At 43.3% G+C, this 21,357-nt stretch overlaps 1 protein-coding gene across 1 annotated transcript in view; it reads left to right on the top strand.

The window, feature by feature from the left end:
• The window catches only part of dok6 (docking protein 6), a gene marked incomplete at both ends in the record, with an annotated part of 40,702 nt that extends 21,747 nt beyond the window's left edge, over positions 1 to 18,955 (top strand). The window contains 7 exons of the mRNA XM_079292593.1: positions 3,845 to 3,959; positions 7,019 to 7,138; positions 8,812 to 9,001; positions 9,420 to 9,558; positions 10,735 to 10,840; positions 17,401 to 17,433; positions 18,807 to 18,955. Of these exons, the coding sequence (XP_079148719.1) occupies positions 3,845 to 3,959; positions 7,019 to 7,138; positions 8,812 to 9,001; positions 9,420 to 9,558; positions 10,735 to 10,840; positions 17,401 to 17,433; positions 18,807 to 18,955 (852 nt within the window). The remainder of the gene's footprint in view (positions 1 to 3,844; positions 3,960 to 7,018; positions 7,139 to 8,811; positions 9,002 to 9,419; positions 9,559 to 10,734; positions 10,841 to 17,400; positions 17,434 to 18,806) is intronic.
• Positions 18,956 to 21,357: the final 2,402 nt, after the last annotated feature.

Genomic DNA, 21,357 nt, shown 5'->3' with positions numbered 1-21,357 from the left:
CAGTTCATTCAGGTGTGAAGTGATGTCACCCAAAAAAAGCCACGATATTATATTCTTCTCATCTTCTAAAAGATACATTAGTGTGCCGGGACTTTATCTGTGGAATAATTTCTCTGACTCACGTTCTCTCCGACGGTTCGTTCTCCCTCACGTCTGTACGGTAAAGGCTAGAAGAGCTGCGCTGCCCCGTTAAAATGTAATAATTCTCAATTATCGATCGGTTTCAGGTCTGGGTCCAGATACAACGGCGGTTTGGGTCCGCCTATTAGTGACCCCTGGTCTGGAACTTTATGGATATTTCATTTACATTTTTGTCGCTAGCGGTGAGTTCTAAGGGTACTAATGTCAGTCAGGCCTTTGGTCAATCAAGATTATGGAACATGTATTGACGAGATTTCCATGAAATTGGTAACTCAATATTCCTAATCTCCAGAGTGTTATTCCTAATGATTTGGTTACAATCTGACCTTTTGTCTAATGCCACCATCAAGTCGGATAATGCCACTAATATATAACACATATATGGCATTCAGAAGTTGGTTTTCTTGGATACCAGAAAGAGAATAAACCTGCTGTGTAACTCCCTAGGGATTCGTTTTTGGCAGTCTAGATTCTGCTGACATTGGCACAATCGTCAGACAACAGCCGAGATTTTCATTTGGCAATTAGGACAACAGCTGGAATTAATTAGCTTTAGCTGATACAATCTGACACCGATGGTCGTCCACCAGAAAGGAGGAGCCTGGCCTTCTATTTAGGCAGTTAATGTATTCTCTTAAAACACCAGGAAACGTGCGCCAGTAGTGCTGTGAAATCAATTCATCTTAAAGAAAATGACGCAGTAAAAGGCAGCACTTTGTTGTATAAGATCAGGTCACTCAAGGTGGGTGTTTTTTACAATCAAAAATAAATAAATAAAATCACTCAGTACTGTGTTACACACTCCTACCAAGAACGTGGTTTTCATCCACTGGCCACAGATGATCGAGTTAAATATCCATTAAGACATATTTTGCAACTTTATCATCTCCTCTGGGGCCTTTTCCCTCCCTTTTGAAAGTAATAATCCAGTATATGATATATCTCTCCCCGCCTCTTAAGCCCTTTGAAAGTCCCCATTTATGACTCATTAGCATGGCGATAGGAGACGATGTTAATAGGAGTAGCACCGTGAACAGCGTGTGATAGTAATGAGAGGAGATAACAGTAGATTATGGGGGACTTTGACACCAGGTTTCCTATGCGGCTGCAGTTTGAGTAGCCTGAAGCATTACTGTAACCATGTAATTATGAATTAGGCCTGGAACGTCTCACTGGCTAGGTAGAGGTTTAGATCCACTTTGTTGTTAGCATCCCTCGCTGCTACAGGATCAGCCATATATGGTGAATGAAGCATCTCCCTACTACATCATGCTGTCACACTGTGCGTCCTGTGTGGCTGTAACCCCCCCCCCCCACCCCACCCCCTCCCAGAGGCATCTCATACACCCAGCGCCGGAGTGAGCGATGAGCGCACACATGCACCAGTGCACCTGGTAATGCATCGCCACAGAGATCAAGAAAGGTCCCGTCTGAGGGCTTCATTCAACGCTGCAGTGCTTTGGGAGGAAATAGGCTGCACTGGTGGCTGATTTACAGAATCAACACAAAGGGGGATTGGCTTTCTATACCACCATGTCCCCCCCTCCTACTCCCACTCTCTATCTCTCTCTGTCTTTTTCTCTGTCTTGGAGGCGCTGGTCCACACAGTAAAACAATCCCTGAATATTTTTAGCAATATTTCCAGCCCTGTGAAAAGTAGTTTTTTCTGTGTGCTACACTTCTCGAGCTCCTCACAGAGGCAGCTGCAGTAGAGAGATGGAGCTGTATTTAAATGCCGAAACACAGTATGTCCACATGGAAGCAGATGGTTTTAGTCACACTAGTGCAGTCGGTTGCTTGGTCCACCACTTTAGAGGGACTCATATCTCAACAATCGGATGGAGTGCCATGAATGTTTGTACAGACATTCTGGATGCAATGACTCTGAATTATCCTCTAGCGCCACCAGCAGGTTGACATCAATGCCTTTTAGTGATACGTCTCAACAGCTATTGGGGGGGATTGAGATGCCAACACACTGAACTGAGAGAGACAGCATTTGTTAAGATTACCTGCTAAAAGTCATCACGTTAGCATCGTCAATGTAAGCATGTTAGCAAGCTGACATTAGCATATAACTGTAAGCACTGCCCACAGCAGGATCACGGCGGGATGCTTTTTTTCTAAAAGTGGACTTTTTTTCGCTGTAGGCCGCTGAGTTTTTTTCCCCAGCATCCCCTGCAGTCCCCATAGCCGTAGCCTAAACAACGCACGACCCACATTCAAAAGGAATGGGAGGACTGGCGGTTTTTACTGCACCTGATCCGGTTTGAATGCAGCCTTCTTGATATACGAGATTTAATTTACACCTTTGAATAAAGAAGAAGGAAGATGGAGAGGGAAGAGGAGGAGAGATGAGGAATAAGTTCTCATCACAAATTATTCACTTTGCTCGGACTGTAGCGCCTCAGGCTGGGAATGCACCCAAATCGCTCCCTTAGACACATGGCTTCACACACACACACACACACACACACACACACACACACACACACACACACACACACACACACACACACACACACACACACACACACACACACACACACACACACACACACACACACACACACACACACACACACACACACACACACACACACACACACACACACACACAGAGATGAATGGCTGGTGGAATTCATGGCTCAGAATTTCCCACAGTTGATGCTTGCTTTGTAGCAATTATATGTATGAATGGTCTGCCCGAGGACAAATACATACTGTATCCTCACAAAAAAAAAGAGTCACCTCGTATCAAATATTTAGATACTACTCTAAATACTACTAATACTAGATAAGAAATTACGAATGGAAAACCTTCATTATCCGTAGCCTCGTCTCTTTTTATTTCATGCTTTTAAAAAAATCTCTCTATGTAACTTGAATGCAGAGCAGATGATATCTGACAATAGAGGGGAAATTTACAACATGTAGTGTTATCGAACAAAGGAATCTGTAGTCCACATATGTTGCGGGCGTTATGAGGGCTGGGCTTTTAACTTGAAACAGTCAAGCTTTACTGTACGGGCAGTGAGCCCAGCTCATTCATTTCCAACAGTCTGGCAAAGGGCCCACAGTTAGCACACAATGGACTACAATAATGTAATGGGCCTTATCTCCCAGGCAGAGTGAACACAGAGGAGACTGTTGAACAAAATGGCCTGTAAATGCGGCTGATATTCAATTTAACGTAATCTCCTCTTTTTTTCCCCAATTCGCGATCAATATCCTGGTAAAGTGATTTAGATGCTTTTGATCGCAACCCCCCCCCCCAACCACCACCAAGCTATTGACTGGAAAATCCCTTTCAAGGAGGCACTTGAACAGTGGATACACAGTGTATACAATATGAGCGTCAGGTCACATTTATTCATAAAGTGCTTTCAGCGATGCATGACACTACTACAGCCAGCCCTGTGCTGCAACGAGCTGACACTGTGGATGATTTCTTACTTTTTAAAAAGAGGCTTTTTGTAATCAGCGTGAAAGAACTGCCATTGTTTATCCATCCCTTAAGATCGCCCACATTTCTGTTTTACTTTGCCATCCTTTATATGCTGAGCCTCCAACCACTATTGCACTTTCAGCGAAGTCGGTGCAAGATGGCAATTAAGCCTTTTGCTGGCGCTGCTGCTGCTGCTGCTCCTGGCTGTGTTCATTCAAAGTAATGTGCTGCTGCCACTCTCCCCTTCCTCTTTAGATCACTGAGCTCCATAACATAAAGAACATCACCCGGATGCCGCGGGAGGCAAAAAAGCACGCTGTGGCGATCATCTTCTGTGACGACACATCCAAGACATTCGCCTGTGAATCAGGTAAGTGCCATTTTTCCTCAAATTCAGATTTCAAATGAGTCTTTTTTTTTTAGCCACAGACTAGTGGAGGAGAGAGGAATGCTTTGACTTCTTGGGTGTTTGTTTTTTTATTTATTGCATACAAAGACGTGAATGTGTGGAGGGATATGCTGCATGAGAAGTGGAAGGGTGGTTTGCGAAAAAGTTTCTCAAGAAGCGGAGGAAGAATCAACTTGAGTGAGAGAGGGAGAAAGAGGTTGTGGAGAATTGGAGTTTAGCCAAGTGATGCTCATTTGCCGCTATATTAAGAAGTGGGAGGATCTGTTCCGAAATATTGATTTTCATACCGCAGGTATGAAAAACTATATTGGGCATTGTTTGCAACCCAATTACGGACTGTAACAAAAGAGATTGCCTCGAATACGTGGGCACGAAGCTAAAGAGGCACATCATCTGCACACGGTCGGTTGAGATTCAGCAGCCTGTTCTTTAGGTGCAAATAAATGGAGCTGGGTTGTAGAGGTAGCCAGGGGCTAGATAAGGCGGATGCACCTTAATGTGCTGGCGCTACACAGACCGAGGATGAACGTCTCCCACTTAACTCCAGCCTCGTGGATGTGTGCGCACATGTGGGCAGCAGTAAACATCAGGGGGGAAATGTTATTGAGCGAAGAGAAGCGCCTTTACTTTCCCATGATCACTTCTCCTTCACTCTCTTGGCTCATTTCCATGCCCACAGCCCCCCCTCCCCCCTCCCTCACACCACCGTATGGATGTCTCTATCACCCTGTGTACGTGACCTATCATAGTCCTTCACGATCTGGAAGCCCCTTACATTTATACCCCTTCATTTCCCAGTGTGGGCATACAGTACGAAGAAATGCACGACGTTAATGATTTTTATCTAATGTAGCCAAAAATAATCAAAGTTTTGACTGTTTTTTTAAAAGAAAAAGAGATTAGGCCTCATGATGATCTCCTGATATACATCTTTAAATAATCAATGAAACACTGAACAAAAGACGGTAGCAGATCTTACATATTTTGACAGATGTGTGTTTTGGGTGCATCTGTCAAATATGCACCATAAAGAGATAGAGAGTGCGAATAATGTGTCAACTCCTCGTTTTCCACAGCTGAATCAGGACCAAAGACATGGTGCACATGATGTTATCTAATATACGTATGATATATATATATATATGTCTGAAATGAAGAAAAACAAAGACTCCCGTCTCCCATATTCTCTCACTCTAACATCCTCTTTTTGTTTTCTTGCACTCAACAAAAAAACGTGACTCCATCTTATACCATCACATACCTGCACTTCCGCACACACACACACAGATATATCCTTCTACGGTATTTCCTCATGCATGGCACACACACACACTAGCGAGGCTGCCTCTGTGCGGATGAAGTGTTTGTTTAGCCAATTTTCCACTCAGTGGCCTTTAAACGTGTGGGAGTTTAGAGGCACTCAGAGGCCGTGGTAACTGTGAATGAGAACGCTGAATCTGGGGAGGCATGAGCAAGGAGCTAAAGTGCAGAGCTGCTGTCTTTAAATTTGTGTGCGTCTGTATTTCAGCTTTTCGTTTTGTGTGAATGAGGTGCTTTAGGCAGCAGCAGACCTTTCCTTCACCCTGCAAAGTTGTGTAGATCTGTCCCAATGGACACGACAGTTGATCTGACAAACTGTCAGCCGTCATCCCACAAGTTTCAAGTGAAAGAAGTGTAAATTCCTCCACACACATATTACACAAGCATGCATTGGCTTGATTAATAAGACACAGAAACAGGGTTCCCGTGCTTCCAAACGCGTCTCTGTACACATCACTGGCCATAGTTACATATCCCAGAATTCCACAGGGCCGGGAGATAAGGAGCTTCCGAAAGATGACCAACTCTGGCATTTGCCTCATTTCATACCTCAGTAACCCTCACCAAAAGCTCACACAAGACAATTAGAAATCCTCGCCATTGTAAACAGTGTTGTTTTCTGACTTAACAGGAAGATTAATTGGCATCCACAAACAACAGATTGCCACACAGACTTCCAGATTTGATACATGAAATCATTTGTCTCAACTTAACCGCCGATTAAAACATTCAGTCTTACAATGAATGCCCTCCCCCCCCCCCTTTAGGTGCCAGCTGTCACATGTTGTAGATATAACTCCCCATACAGAGCTCCGCTCCTAAAACCAAGACTGCTGCTTTAAACACAATTCTTCTGATTTCCTCCAAAATGCAGTGAACCCTTAAAGTAATACTTCCACATTGCTTTATTTGCTTTCTTGCCCGAGGGTTTGATGAGAAGATTGATACTGCTCTCATGTCGACATGTGCGGTACTACCGCCTTCTGCCAGCAGCCGTAACCCCTGTAAAAAACCCCCCAACGGTTTAAGTATTGATTGAACAAAACAAGAAATAACGGGTTGATTGATGAGCTGCTGCTGGTCGGCAGATCTGTTGCCCCTGTAAAGAGCCAGACTCTCTGTTTCCCCACGTTTCCAGACGTGTTAAGCTAAGCGCCTGCTGGTGCTAGCTTTATATTTAACATACAAACATTAACTGCATCAATGTTTTCATCTTACTTTCCACAAATAAGCATACAAGTGTGCTTATTCCTTTAACCAGCTCATTCTGTTGAAATAGTCTATTTTTAGCAGAGGATCACTAGTTTCCATTGTTGCTGTGGCCGTATTGTTCCAGCAGACGTATTGTACGGCATTGAAAGAGAGTATTGGCAAAGGAGGAGAGGAGAAACCCATCTTTCACCCGTCGCTGTTGCTGAACCCACCTCCTCTTTTAATCTGCATCGAATTGATCAGATTGATTTTTTTTGCCCTCCCTGGTTACTGTTAGCTGTACTCGTGTTCTTGTAAATGCAGCATTTTATTCTGAAATTCCTTGGGTGATTTATGTGCATGTGTAAACAACACACTAAAAAGGCAGCGCAGTTGTGGTGGTATGATTTGTGTTTTCTTATCTCTGCAGTGTTGGATATGGAAGTGTGTGTGTGTGTGTGTGTGTGTTTAATGGTGGACATGCCTTAACGCTGTACTGCTGTGTGCAGAGCTGGATGCAGAGGAATGGTGTAAGCTGCTGTGCGTGGAGTGCCTGGGCAGCCGTCTCAACGACATCAGCCTGGGAGAGCCAGACCTGTTAGCAGCGGGGGTGCAGCGGGAGCAGAACGGTGAGTGCCCAATTAGTCGCTGCTACCACCGGCAGCCATTCAGAGTCAATCTCTCACACTCGGCTCGCCACCAGCAGTTAGGGGTCGCAGCCCAGGCCCGTATGTGTTAAATGCAACTGAGTCCTCAGAGGGTTAGAGGGGCAGAACGCCCACTGTCCAATTAGGCCTGGCTAATAAGGGCCACATTTTATTGTCAATATCTGCTCCGAAGTCCCGTGTTACAGTCTTTAGTTACATTAGCACATGTTGGTTCAACTTCAGAAGGAAGTTCGGATGTGTGTGTGTGTTGAAGGAAACCTGTGTGTGTGTGAGTTAGAGCACAGGTCACAGGCTGTGGTCGGGGCTCTGTTCCAACCCTAATGAGAAGTGCTGTGCATCACTGGCTTCCCTCATAATGAAGCTTGTCACAGAGATGAATGAGATTATGGCTCCTAAAGCCACGTGAAATGAATGTGCTTCCCCCACATATTCCACTCACAGGAAATGGAAAAAAAGAGAGGAGACAACAGGACACTGCTATCACAGTGGAGCTCATTGTCTGTGCAATTTGTAAACTCGCCAGAGGAAATTAAAAAGGCAAAGAAGAGCAGTTTAAAAGTTGTAAAAGGGCGAGAAATTGAAAATAATCTGACGTCATTCCAGCCCATTTTATGTCACTGCAAGGGGAAATCGTGTTCTTCAACATAACTTGGCCTCATTTTACAAAAAGACACACAAGTTTTTGACTGAACTGTGACAAAAAACTATTCCGCTCACTTCCGTTGCAGCAGAAGTTCCTGCGCTCATACAGCAGCAGTGTGTTACGGAGGCAAATTGAGTCGGGTCTGCTGTCTGTATGAGTGAATGAAACAAGAGGCTTGGGCCTGCACCCATGTTTCAATTAGTAGCCCTCCCCAAACAGCAGGGGCCGATAATTAGATCAGAGTTCATTTTCACCGTCCCTAAAAATACGCGGCACTATGACATTTTCTATCCACTGCAGACACATACTTATTTTCAATCATTAAGCGTAATTAGTGAGAACTAATTTAGATGATGGAGAACTCGCTCGCTCTCTTCGTCTGCCTCAGAGGGTTAGTTAATGTGACTGGTCAGATTTGGCTCCTTGATCCCAGTCTAGCTCACTGCACGGCTAATTAGACCCACTGTAGATAAAGTGCTGTACCTTTTGTATGGTTGCTGTACGCCACTCTTTGCCACATCGGATAAAAAAAAACCCACAAAGTAAGAGTGAGTCAGGGCGAAGTACAATCAATTGAGTGTATTGTTACGATGTATAACTACAGATACTTATTGGATAATTGCATGCAAAAAAAAGCTGACTATCTAAAATGGTGCAAGGTGCTTGTATTGTAGAAACATTACATATTAAAATGATTTAGAAGCCATGTGCTTCATGCTCCCTGCCTCATGCATCCCTCAGACACTCCATATCTCACATAGCAGCGAGTGAAGAATAATCCATAAGAATTGATCCTTTATCCTAATCAGGCTCTCTGCAACCCCTTGTAGGACGTACAGCTACAACCCACATTTTTCAATTTCGGTGGTTCATCTTTCACTTTACTTCTGGTGTCAATCTTTAAAAGGAAAGAATAATTATCTGCGCCAGGAAAACAGTTTGCTCACTTTTTATTGCACTTATTGTAATCCTAGTTTGTGGATCTTTCCAGAACGCTTCAACGTGTACCTAATGCCCACTCCCAACCTGGACATCTACGGGGAGTGCACCATGCAGATCACCCATGAAAACATCTACCTGTGGGACATCCACAACGCCCGCCTCAAACTCGTCATGTGGCCCCTCAGCTCGCTGCGCAGATACGGACGAGACTCCACCTGGTTCACTTTTGAGTCCGGAAGGTGTGTGTGCGCATGAGAAGAGCTTGTCTTTCTGTGTGTGTGTGTGTGTGTGTGTGTGTGTGATTGAAATGTTGGCGGTGGGAGGAGGAAAAAAAAAAAAAAAAGTTCTGGAAATGTCATAAAAACTTTAACAAAGCAACTTTGAATATTGAAACATCCCAGGATATCAGCATTTGCTGCAGAGCCCTTCAGGCACTGAAGTGACAAGTGCCTCTGTGAATGTGTCTCTTTGTTTGTGTACTGTATCTACTCATGCATGTGTGTGTGTGTGTTTGACTTCAGTGGGGTATTATATCAATGTGCTTCTCTGTAAGCGCACACTCAACCATGCATTTTTGTAAATCAGCAATCCAAGAGTGAGCACGATCAAAGCGTGTGCACTTCTCTCTGTCTCTCTGTGTGTGTGTTCCTGGCGCAGGATGTGTGACACAGGAGAGGGTTTGTTCACGTTCCAGACGCGGGAGGGGGAGATGATCTACCAGCGGGTCCACTCGGCCACGCTGGCCATTGCCCAGCAGCACGAGAGGATGATGGAGGAGATGGAGAAGAGTTCCCAGGTACGTTTGTTACATTTTGCTTGTTTATCTGATTTTCCCACAGCAGCTCACAATGAGGCCATCACATTTATTCTCGCACTGCCAACATTGCAAACAGCTAATAATGCACGCAAGTGTCAGCATGCATTTGCTCCAGGAATAATTACTTAACGCATGCATAGTGCGCGTGATGCTCGACGAACCATTTGTACAAAGACTGCATCTGCAAACATAAATAATGTGTTTTTCTTTGAATTTCAATGGTTTCTTGGCTGTCGGTTTGATTTAGGCTGATCAAACTACAGTAGCATGTCATTGAGGCTGTTCACAGAATTATTTTTAGAAACCAAGGCAATAAATCATGATTTTCACATAAGATGTTCACACACACACACACACACACACACACACACACACACACACACACACACACACACACACACACACACACACACACACACACACACACACACACACACACACACACACACACACACACACACACACACACACTTCTCTCAAGGTATTGCTGCCCCCGGTTTCTCCCCAAAGAGCTGCCATGGACCAGAAGCCCTCTTGACACCCCACAGTCTTGGCCTCCGCTCCCTCCTTCTATCACAACACCCGTCCATCCCTTCCTTCCTTCCGTCCTTCCTCCTCCCCCTCCTCCTCTCCGCTATCATCTGTATTCTTTATTTATGTAGGCCTGCCTAGTGTTTGATGAGCCTTGACCATATGGCCATGCTCTTGGACCCCACCACTTGGGAAGATTTCCAAATGCAGCATTTACCCTCAGCTCTATAAATCACATAGATAGCAACACAAATCTGACCACTCACAGTTGCAGAACGCGTTAAACTGAGAAAATGCAGATTTACTCGCTTTACTCGGGGTGTTTCTGTAAAATGTTGACGTATTTAATATATTTCCAGCAGCAGTCTGGCTCTAAGATGAAGCCTTTAGTTTAAAGCTGCAAATAAAAGTCTAAAACACATAATTCAGTGGTACAACAACATCACGGTCCCAGATTTATCCTCATCTCGCCCGCCGAACAGCCATTCAAGATTGGAAACACGACATTCAACCTGCAATATACCGTATTATGAGCGCCCTTTGTTTGCCGACATGCTCAGAGCAATCCCCCCCGCGTTGCGAGTGGCTGACTGAGATACATTGTAAGCGTTCTGTCTCTTTCAGATCCACCCCAGAGAGATGCTAACCAAGTCCATCTCCCTGCCACGCAGCGCCTACTGGCAGCACATTACGCGCCAGAACAGCGTGGGAGATCTCTACAGTTACCAAGGTACAGGCATGAAGTTACTAATTATCACAAATGCGCCGTGTTGCCATTTTTTCACCTGCTTGTGTCAGCGTTGATGTGTGGAGCACTTTGGACGAGCTGGAGGAAAGACAGGCGGAGAAACGAGACAGGAATATTGTTCAGGAATATTGTTCACTAGAACTGGTGACACGGATCAGTTCTGAACCATAAAAGATGAATGTGGATGCCTCTGAATTCCAAATTGAATGTGTTTAGCTTCGAAGTCTAGATTCATCCCATAATAGACAGTTTAGATTCTTAGCTTCAGTCATAAAAAACATGTTTTGAACAGAGTCAAACCAGTAAATGTGTGTGTGTGTGTGTGTGTGTGTGTGTGTGTGTGTGTGTGTGTGTGTGTGTGTGTGTGTGTGTGTGTGTGTGAAAGACGGATAAATGTCACCCCAAATACAATGATGTTGCAGCAGGCGCTCTACAGCGCTCAGGCTCAGCGCTGTATGTCCCCCGTGAGCACTTCATTTACACATGGAAGGGTGTTTTAGTTTGTGTGTGTGTTAACGTCTAGATGTAGACTAGAGGCAGAGAGGTGATTAGTGGGCTGATGAGATTACTCTCTGTCCATGGTATTAGTTGATTAGTAGTCTTATCTGAGGATTATGGGCCTTTTGGCTTTCACCGATGGAGCAAAACAGAAAGCCAGGCAAAGATGAAAGTCACTCTGCCGTCATCATTTGCTTTTGAAAACCTAAGGCTGGATTTATTTATTGTTTCACTATCATTTAATTGTGGCCTGATAAGCTTCAAAGTAAAAAATATGTCTCCTATTCCAAACATGTTTTTTTTACTCATTTACACTAAACAGAGAAGCTTCCACCTCAGGGTCGTTATTTATAGGCCCGGTCTCGGTAAACTCGCCTCTCTTTTGAAACTCTTCCTTTCCAAACTTGGGTGAGCAGAGGAACTTCTCTCTCATCCATCACCCTGGCATCTCCTCTGGTCCTCCCACGCTTTCTCTGCATTGTCTGTCCGAGTCAGAGCAACCCTCCACCTTCTAGTGCTCATAAACATTCAGCGCTCCCGCCATGTCCCCCCCCTCTCCTTTCCCATGAATAAATTGAACGCATCAGTGTGTTTGAGGACGCAGCGAAAGGTCTCGTCCGACAAGGGGGACGACAAGGTGATTCTAGGGAGCGACAGGAGTTTAACTCCTGTTGTGACACGGGATGTTTGGACTGTGAAAGGCATGTAGAAGCGCACACGCGTCGGGTGTTGGTGCTGCTTCGAACATGGCTGCGGGCCAATCTCAGATGGGGAGAGCCATACAGAGTAATTGCATTGATTCTTCACTGGCAGAAGGTCTCGACCTCCCCGGAGCTCCTTCACATGCCGTGTGTGTTCGCTGTGCTGCTCTTTGCACCGTTAGCATAACCGTATATGTTGAAACAGCACAAAACACACACTGCGTCTTTAGTAGGGATGCAACTGATTGTTAGAGTATTTAAATATAGATATTTTCTGAACAGATATGAGCTGCATTCAGATTTTTTGCTGTGATATTTTACCTCTCACAGAATTGACACAATTTGCCACAAACACAAAATTCAAAACACGCAGACATCACACACTCTGCGGCGGTATTGATTCCCCCGATTTCAGCTGATCGGGAAGAAGCCAGAGAACTAGTTCCCAAACCACATAATACAGAAATATTTACTTGGAGAAAAAAAAAAAATCACGCAAGTGCCTTTACAATAATAAAGAAATGCCTTTTCTTTGATAATGGAAGTTCATATGAAGGAGGCTTATAAAATAAACCAGATAAAGCCTGCAGGCGTAAGGTTATCGTGAGGCAAAAACAAACTCTTGGCAAATAGAAATAAGGTCTGCACTGACGCAGGTCACGTAGTGGAAAAAGGCGTTCCCTAATAATCTCTGTTGAAGACTAACATATCTGGCTGGCAAAGGAGGTTTGCATTAAGGCGAGGAAGGATCCGAATGCCCTCAGTGTGTAATTCCCCACCTGTCTTAAGCCCGAAGGAAAGGGCCTCTTCACACCCTGATTGGCCAAGAGTGGAACTACACCCAGCTGTTGTCAATTCTTAATTAGCAGCCTGTCCCCCACACCTTGCACAACAGGTGATCTCAATCAACGCAGGGGAATTGTGACATTCAGTAAAAATGAATTGGGGAAAGGGGAAATAACAGGGAAGTACTAAAGAATGAGAGAGTGCTACATCTCACTCTTTACATTGATAGCAGGATTTATAGTGTCCATAGAGGATACATTTTAATATATCTGTTTAAAAATCATAGAAAACTCATCAGAATCTACATTTTTCTTTAATATCCTCATTTATTATGGCCATTAAAGACAACAAAAAAATTATAATTATAGAGTCGGGGGAGAGGGGTAATATTCCGAGATTAAAGTCATAAATTTATGATAAAAAAAAATGTTTCGATGCGCCTAAAGTAATATTTTTATGGTAAGGATTACCCCTGAGCGAAGCAAAGGTCCTGAAAGATACATTAACACATTTTCTCACACAATATTTTGGTTTTATTACATTAACATAATGCTGACATCGGTATGCATTGTACTGTATCCTCATGTTAGACCTGTTGTATGTTTTTTGTATCGGATTTAGCCAATCAGACTCATAAAGATTGCTGTTTACAATCGTTTCTCTGACGACGGCCTCTGAGCGAGGTCAAGGTCCTGACAGATACATGTCTATGTTCTTTGATGGACACAAATAAAAACTAATATTGTAGACGTTACAAGAAAGTAGAGATGCACAACTTATTTTTTGACTACTTGACGGCGTGTCTTATTTCAGCATAGCTAGCACTGAAATAACAACCATCGAGAGGACGTTAGTCCGAGCACACCGAGGTACCATATTACACACTGACCATGGCCAACTGTCAGTGTGAAGTGAGAACGCCACAAAAAAGGAATATAACATCACTGTTTGTTGAACCACAGATTATGATGAATCTATGTCCTTGGAGTTTGCCGGGCAAAGGAATACCCTGCTCCCCCATCAATGAACTGGTCGAGGATGGATGGATGGATGTAAAAACAGGCCGCTACAGTATAAGAGATTCTTTCTTTTTGCTTGTGAATTTACAATTTTAACCTTGGGAAAAAAGTTTTTTTATCACCTCCTCCCCCGGCTCCGTAATCATTTATTTTTTCACCAACACTGGCCCTAATATGCTGTCGTATAAAGCTGACTGATGTCACACTGGGTGTGATTTTTACCTCATTATCCGATATTGAGGCATTCGCGCAACTTGTCAGGTGGACAAAAACTGACGAGCTGAAGTTAGTGACCATCTCAAAAGGTGTACGCAAAACAGCAATAGAGCTGTTCAGAGTTCTACCAATAGCTTTCTCGTTGTTTTTATTGACACCTCGGGTTAAAATACAAATCATGCTTTATTTGTTTAATTTAGGTATGTGGTTAGAATAATATGTTGAATGTTATTTTGTGGGCTAACTTACACAAATGTATATGAATAATTAAATCGCGTTAGAAAAAAAAATGTAATTGAAGCAGAGTCAATGATTTCACAGATGGACAGATGAGGTTGGTGTGACACCAGAACACTTTGAGAGGGACGCTGAAGAAGTCAATTGATTATTAAGAAAAAAAGTTTACAGGAGCAAAATGGAACCCGAGAAATTCATTAAAGCTACATTAAACTGAAGCAAAAGAGCAGCAGACAAATGAAAGCAAGCTGCCAACCAGTGAAGGGCACCGAAATCACACAAAGTAGTTCACAAACCATTTCTTTACTTAACATTTGTTTTTTCCAAGATAGTCCCATTGAGATCTCCTTTTTCCGAGGGAGTCTTGGCCAAGACGGCAGCATAAAAGTAACGGACATAAAAGCACAAGTAACAAACCTGCTAATTACATCATCCAATGCATTTGCAGTGTCGTTCGGTAAGAGGACAAATACATTCAGTGTTCTAAAAGTCCTCCAGATGATGCACAATTATTCGGTTACTGCTGACATCCTCACAATTTATGTGTAGGCACTCATATATATATATATATATACCAATGCGCACACCATCAATAATAAAACGTAATTCACTGCAGAACTCCCTTACCTTTTCTTCTCCACATTAACAGGGCCCCGCCCCTCCCTGCTGAGAGGACATAATTAGACAAACCTGTTTGCACTATCACTGATTGAGCTGCTGAGCAGCTAATCTATCCCGACGTCCCAGGCAGCAACCAAAAAAACATCAACACAGACCCAAACAACAGGGTGAACTCAGCTATTAAATAAAATGAAACATTGGACTGAAATTGATATTGAAACAGATACAAAAACACTGTTTACAGGGCTTAGTGTTTGGCACAAATCCACACAAAACAAGCAATAAACAAGTACAGATGCTAACTTAGCATTGACCCTTGGTCTGTGACACATGTACATATTTAGCACACTGTATATAGTTGCAAATTTCTTCAAGGAAATACAACTTGAATAAACGGCTCATGTGAAAATATGAACCCAGATAACAGATAAATCAATCTATTTTTCCCTAATAATGACGATATAAGCAACAATTATTTGGCTGCAAATAGAGGTAAGAAACCAGGGATTTGGACCACGATGGCTGGCTGCCTCTGCTCCTTGGATTCATCTCTGGGTGCGGGATGAATATCCAATCAGCACAGTCAATTTGCTGAGTCATGCTCGGGTTGCTTTCAAATACCCTGCGGGTCTGAGGGAATAATTAAGGAACACGTTTTTTTTTGTCCCGTTGAGGTTTATCCACCTATTTGTTTATTTCTTTGCCTTGATTAAAGGGGGACCTGGCAGCAAAGAACAAATAACTTCTTTATTTTCATATATTTCATATCTGCTTTTCATTTGTCTGGAAACGTCTCAAAAACATCCCGAAAGCCTTGTTTGCCGTAATTGAAAGTAATAATTGTCAATTGTCAACTTGACAAGGCTACCACTCAGCCTTGATCATGTTGCTGTATGAAACAAAACCCCCCCACACAGTAATGACCTTTTTAAGTACCAAAAGGTAGACGTTTTAATCTCCAGAAATAATACAATGTGTACTTTTGACTGCGTCCCACCTCTGCTCTCCTAATGTGATTCCCTCTTTTGCATTTCCGGGATACTGCTGTGCTCTCTGAGTTTGCTGATGCATTGAAATAAGTGAAATAAGGTTGAGTTGAAAAAGCAAGGCGCAACGCCTGTCGGAAGTGGTTCAATTACCTATATTGGAATGGAACAGGGACAAGAAGGCCTGTATTCCTTCCTGGATTCATTTTTATGTAATCCGTTGCCTTCACTCTCGCTGCATGTCATTGTGCGCCACAGTTTAGTGCCATATCATTAGCAATTCTAATGGCATGGAGAGCTTTTCTGAGTTTGATCGGCCGGGAGTGATACGAGGGGATTCAAGCATCAAAAGGCACAGGGACGAGATGACAGGAGAACAGGATGATAACACTATCTTATCTGCAACAGGCCACGAGGAACGTAGTAGACGGGAGATGCAAAAAGCCAATCGCATGAAAAATTCATTGCAGCCAGGTAAAGCGGAGTTCAAATCTTTCTCAGTTGATGTTCAGGAAAGGTTTTTAATCTCAGCCATCAGCTTGCATTATTTGAAACTAAAATGAACTGACCCAATCTTCAGGCCGCATTGGGCTGATCTGTGATAGTGTGGCGATGCTCCTGTGCACGCTAAAGACACAAAGCTCAGCAGCCTTGCATAATCCAGAGTTCGTAGTTCTCTCTCTCTCTCTCTCTCTCTCTCTCTCTCTCTCTCTCTCTCTCTCTCTCTCTCTCTCTCTCTCTCTCTCTCTCTCTCTCTCTCTCTCTCTCTCTCTCTCTCTCTCTCTCTCTCTCTCTCTCTCTCTCTCTGGTTACAGCTGTTGGATGCCACCTGGGTTATCGCACTGTGAGGAAGAAAGGTGCAGACAGGTGTGTGTGTGTACAAGCATTCATGAATGGCTGCTTGTGTGTCCGGGTCCACCATTGTGTGTGTGTGTGAGTGCCCTCCCTGCGTGTCCTGTCTACTCCGGCCCAGCAGCTGCCACCCCAGGCCAGATAGGATGACATGACCTTCCGTGGTAATGAAAAGGCACTGACAAATCACTGTCTGCTTCTCATAGGGATTACTATTTTTATTTTTTGTATTTGCCAGCGAGCCTACATTTGCGTCTCCAGTCCAAAAAGCGTGACTGTTGTCCGGGGTCTGACATCACACAACAAACGCTGCCGTTTACGACCGAGGAGACGAGGAGATGATGAGATGATGAGATCAGCGTCGCCTTGTCGGTCTGCACTGGGCTCGCTGCCTCTTTTTTTTTTTTTTTTTCTTCAGCCCCAAATTGGCCTTGGTTGGGGAGAGGGATTGTCTTGGCAAAGATGTGGAAAGGATACGCCTGGTTGTGCACCAGTCGTTTCAGCAATCTATTAAGTACAACGTGGAGAGGAGAGAAAGTGTCCTCCTTTTTGTTTTTTTCTAGAACATGGACTGAGCTGCATTTAATACCTTAAGCCGGAGCCTTATCTCATTTTCCTCATTTGAGGGAGTGGAGGAAGGGAAAGCCTAGTGGACAGAGGTGTGTGTGTGTGTGTGTGTGTGTGTGTGTGTGTGTGTGTGTGTGTGTGTGTGTGTGTGTGTGTGTGTGTGTGTGTGTGTGTGTGTGTGTGTGTGTGTGTGTGTGTGTGTATGACTCACCTGTTATGGCAGGTACCATTGTGGTCTCATCCTCACACCCACACCAGCCACTCTGTGCTTCCTCCTGCAAGCTGTTACCTGAACTCACACAGGAAAAAGCGTTTTTTTTCCCTCCTCCTCGTCTTACTTTACTTGTGCGTTGTTTCCGTTCACGCACATTTCTGTTCAAACTCTCTGTGGCTCTGACACGCATCCACACAGCCACTTGACATTGCTTGCCAGGGTCATGTTTTATATTCCACGCTGTGGTGAGTTGGCAGCGCGTCTCGCGGTCTGAGCCTGATTCCCTGCGGTGGCAGCGTGACTGAATAGATACACGCAGAAAATATTGTGTGTGTGTGTGTGTTCGCCGTATTTGTTAATAAGCACTTCAGCACCACAAGCAGAAGAGAAAATGATCTTCTTGTCGATTTTGTCAATGTGGCCTTGGAAGAAGACGGCTTATAGAAGACAAAGTCAAATTTTAATTTGCTCATCAAATTTCAATTAACCTCCGGAGGTAAATTGATTTGAAGTGTATTGACCTGCAGCAACTTGTCTAAGCCAGCCGTGTTAGTTATACCATACATGCTATACGTTGATAACGGTACTTGTGTGAGGTTTTGGGCCTCCTGAAACATTAATCACTGGCCACTTGATCCTTGTTCAGTGCCTGCCAGCCACTTTATCCTCAACCTACCTCGCCGTGCACGTCTCCAAACAGCATTCTAATATATTATTGATGGTCTCACAGTTGCACAGAGCGGCCCTCCACCCACAAGTATCCATTACTCCCTCTCAGCGCAGTTAACCAATATGAACTGCAGAACAAATTGGTCCAATTAATTCAAATTAAGGTGGAGATGGAGAGAGCGGGGGAAAGAGGGGAAACAGCAGACAGTCCGAAAAAACGAGACAGTACATCAGTCTGAAAATGTCTTTTATTTGAGGGGGAAGGTTCAAGGTCCATCAAACTATTGCACGATTTATATATTATATCTATTAATATTTTTGTGATCTGACAACCACCTACATCACAGTTTTAAAACATAATTTCACATACATGAGGAACACCAGGATTATTCTTGTAATCCTCATTTGTATATGAAGGTATCGGCGTGGACTGTAGCTAAGCAACAGTTGTACCATAAATACATTGTCTAAGAAAACAGGACATATTGTGCAGAAGGAAGGTCGCGTTAAGCGAGACAGATGAACCTATTCAATTCTGCTAAAAAAAGAAGCGCTTCATTTACACTCTCTCTCTCTCCACAGGAAGCGGCCTGACGATGACTTTTATCCCTCGAGCACAGACGTTCCCCAGCTTTCTGTCTGATGAGCAGGAGGAGAGCCAGCACCAGGAACAGGCACCGTCGCCCTCTAGTGGCCCTGAATCCAGTTGCAGCCGGAGACCCCTTCAATGACAAAGAGACTGAGAGCCACCAAAAGCGGACACTTTCCCCACCACTGTAGAGAGGATGTAGAAATGTGTATAGTGACATGTGTAATATATAATTTCCTGGTGACACTTAAACAATAGTGTCAACTGTAGAGTGAGTGACACATGATCAGGGTCCTGAAAAGGACCTTTATTTGTGTGCGGTGTGCGACAGCAGCAGTAGCTTCAAAGATTGCACCAAAAATCCTGTAAGTGTAGTTTTTAATGTCTTTTATGTTTTCATTATGCTGTTGACAGCCAGCAGGACCGCCCTTTTTTTTTTTTTTTTTTTTGGGAATCACTGCATTACCTTACGAAGTAAGAGACACAAACACACTAAGGCCCATTGTAAAACAGTGTTTAAAAAAAGCCTTTGTCCTGCAATTGATGAAATCACACAAGACTCATTCCTACAATGTGCAGCCTCAGCAACCACTCTAAGAGAAACTCACAAACGCACTGTACTTTGCTCCCTCGCTAGAATGTGAAATTGGTCAATGTCTTACATAGAAACGGCTCGACTTAGGTGGCAGTGATGAATCGGCTAAAGCCCTTAATCAGTTACAACCAGCAGAGGGAAAAAGTCATTCAGAAATGTAACGATATATAGGAGTGGACCATAAATGGTAAAATGCCACCTTCTCACAGCCTCTACTTCAAACTGCCAACCATACACTACACTAGCAGATCAGTTTGATTCCAATCGCTTCCGAGCTCTTCTCCAGCCTCTGAACCGGTTCATTAGCAAAAGCAGGGAAGCGAGATAGTGGTGAGCTGATGGGGAGAGTTAAAGAAAGCAATGGTATATCCATGACATGGGACTCGGATGTGGATCGTGGCAACAAAATCATGGTGATATTTGCCAAGCTGGTATTTTCATAAAAGATTCAAATTTAGAAAAGAATATTAGCATCATGAGCTGTGTTTTACGGAGAAAAGATGTGGTCATTAAAATACGCAAAATAGGGAAATGTCATTTTAGGAATAGTTTGCTTTCTTGTTGAGAATTAGATGAGAAGATCGATCTTCTCATCTAAAAAAATTCCCATTTTGTTTTCCATCGTTAGCAGCTGCATAGAATCCAGAAAGAAATGCTATTAGTGGTGGTTGTCACTGAAATCAACAGAAAACCTATCAAATATTTTCAGTAAATTCTTAAGTGACATTTATCACAGTCAGTGACGATAGCATTGTCCTCGAGTAAGAAGTGCCTTCCGACACAGACCGCAGAGTCACCCCGAAAACATTGAGCGCAACCTAACCAGAGCTCTTTTACAAAGTTGAGAAAGACACTTCTCGCTAAATATCTGTGATGAAAGTGCTCTCTCTTTTTGTTACGTTATGTTAAAGAACGGCAAGAATCCAGAAATTCCAGCAGCAACTGTGAAATAAATAAAAAAACGATCCAATGACAATCAGTTTGAGGCAGCGAAGCAGTCCTTTAATGTCAAATATATCTGAATGTGTTTTGTTGTTGTTGTTAAAAGATTCCTGTAGAACTGGAGATACACGTACAAGCACTTATTTTGCGTTGAGTTTCGCAGTCAGTCACTTTATTTTGTATTGCAATTAAAAGAAGTCAACCTTCATGTTAAGTTGAGCCTGGAACAATGTGCCCATCCATGAACGTGTCTGCATAACAGAGCCCATTGTAAGAGTATGCAGGAGGACAGTTGTTGACATACCTGCAGTCTTAGCGCAAGTGTGGTTAATACATATGTATAATAGTTCCACTACATCTGGAGCATTTAGAGCAAAACTGAGAAGGCTGGAGAAAGTTTATCATTTGTAAATGTTGTACTTTATGTAGCCATTTGCTTGTTTGTAGGTATGACGTGTCAGATTTCTGTTATTGCTACTACAGTCGGCTTCATGATATAGTTTGTGTCCATGTTTTGGGTTCTGGTACTGTCAGATTATGTGTTTATAGCACTTTGGAAACATTGAGTGTAGGACTACAGTTTTCACTAGATGTACATAATGTAATGTTTTTGATGACAAAAATGTAATAAATTGAATGTTCTATCATGTATCAACATATTTTATATGCTCGTAGTAATGTTGAATGCATTTGTGGAATTGTCCGGCATCTTGGGAAATACACTTATTTAGCTTTCTTGCCAAGAGATGCATAAGAAGATTGATTCTTCTCTTATATAAATATGAAGCTAGCAGCCAAGCTAGTTAGCTTAGCTTTAGCACAACGTTTTGTTTCAGGGCAAACAACCAGCCTGGCTCTCTCCAAAGGTAAATCCCATTGCCGGCACCTCTGAAGCGATGGAGTCGTATAAAGGTCTTGTCAGACCAAACACGAATAATATGTGCGAATAAATCCCGCGTCAATAAAAAGAAAACGTCTTATCTCTGTGATGCCATATTGAAATCATA

This window comes from Melanostigma gelatinosum (genome assembly GCF_949748355.1).
Source record: "Melanostigma gelatinosum genome assembly, chromosome: 20".
Lineage (NCBI taxonomy): Eukaryota > Metazoa > Chordata > Actinopteri > Perciformes > Zoarcidae > Melanostigma > Melanostigma gelatinosum.
Note: the sequence above shows the minus strand (reverse complement) of the source record. Positions and strands in the feature narration are given on the sequence as shown.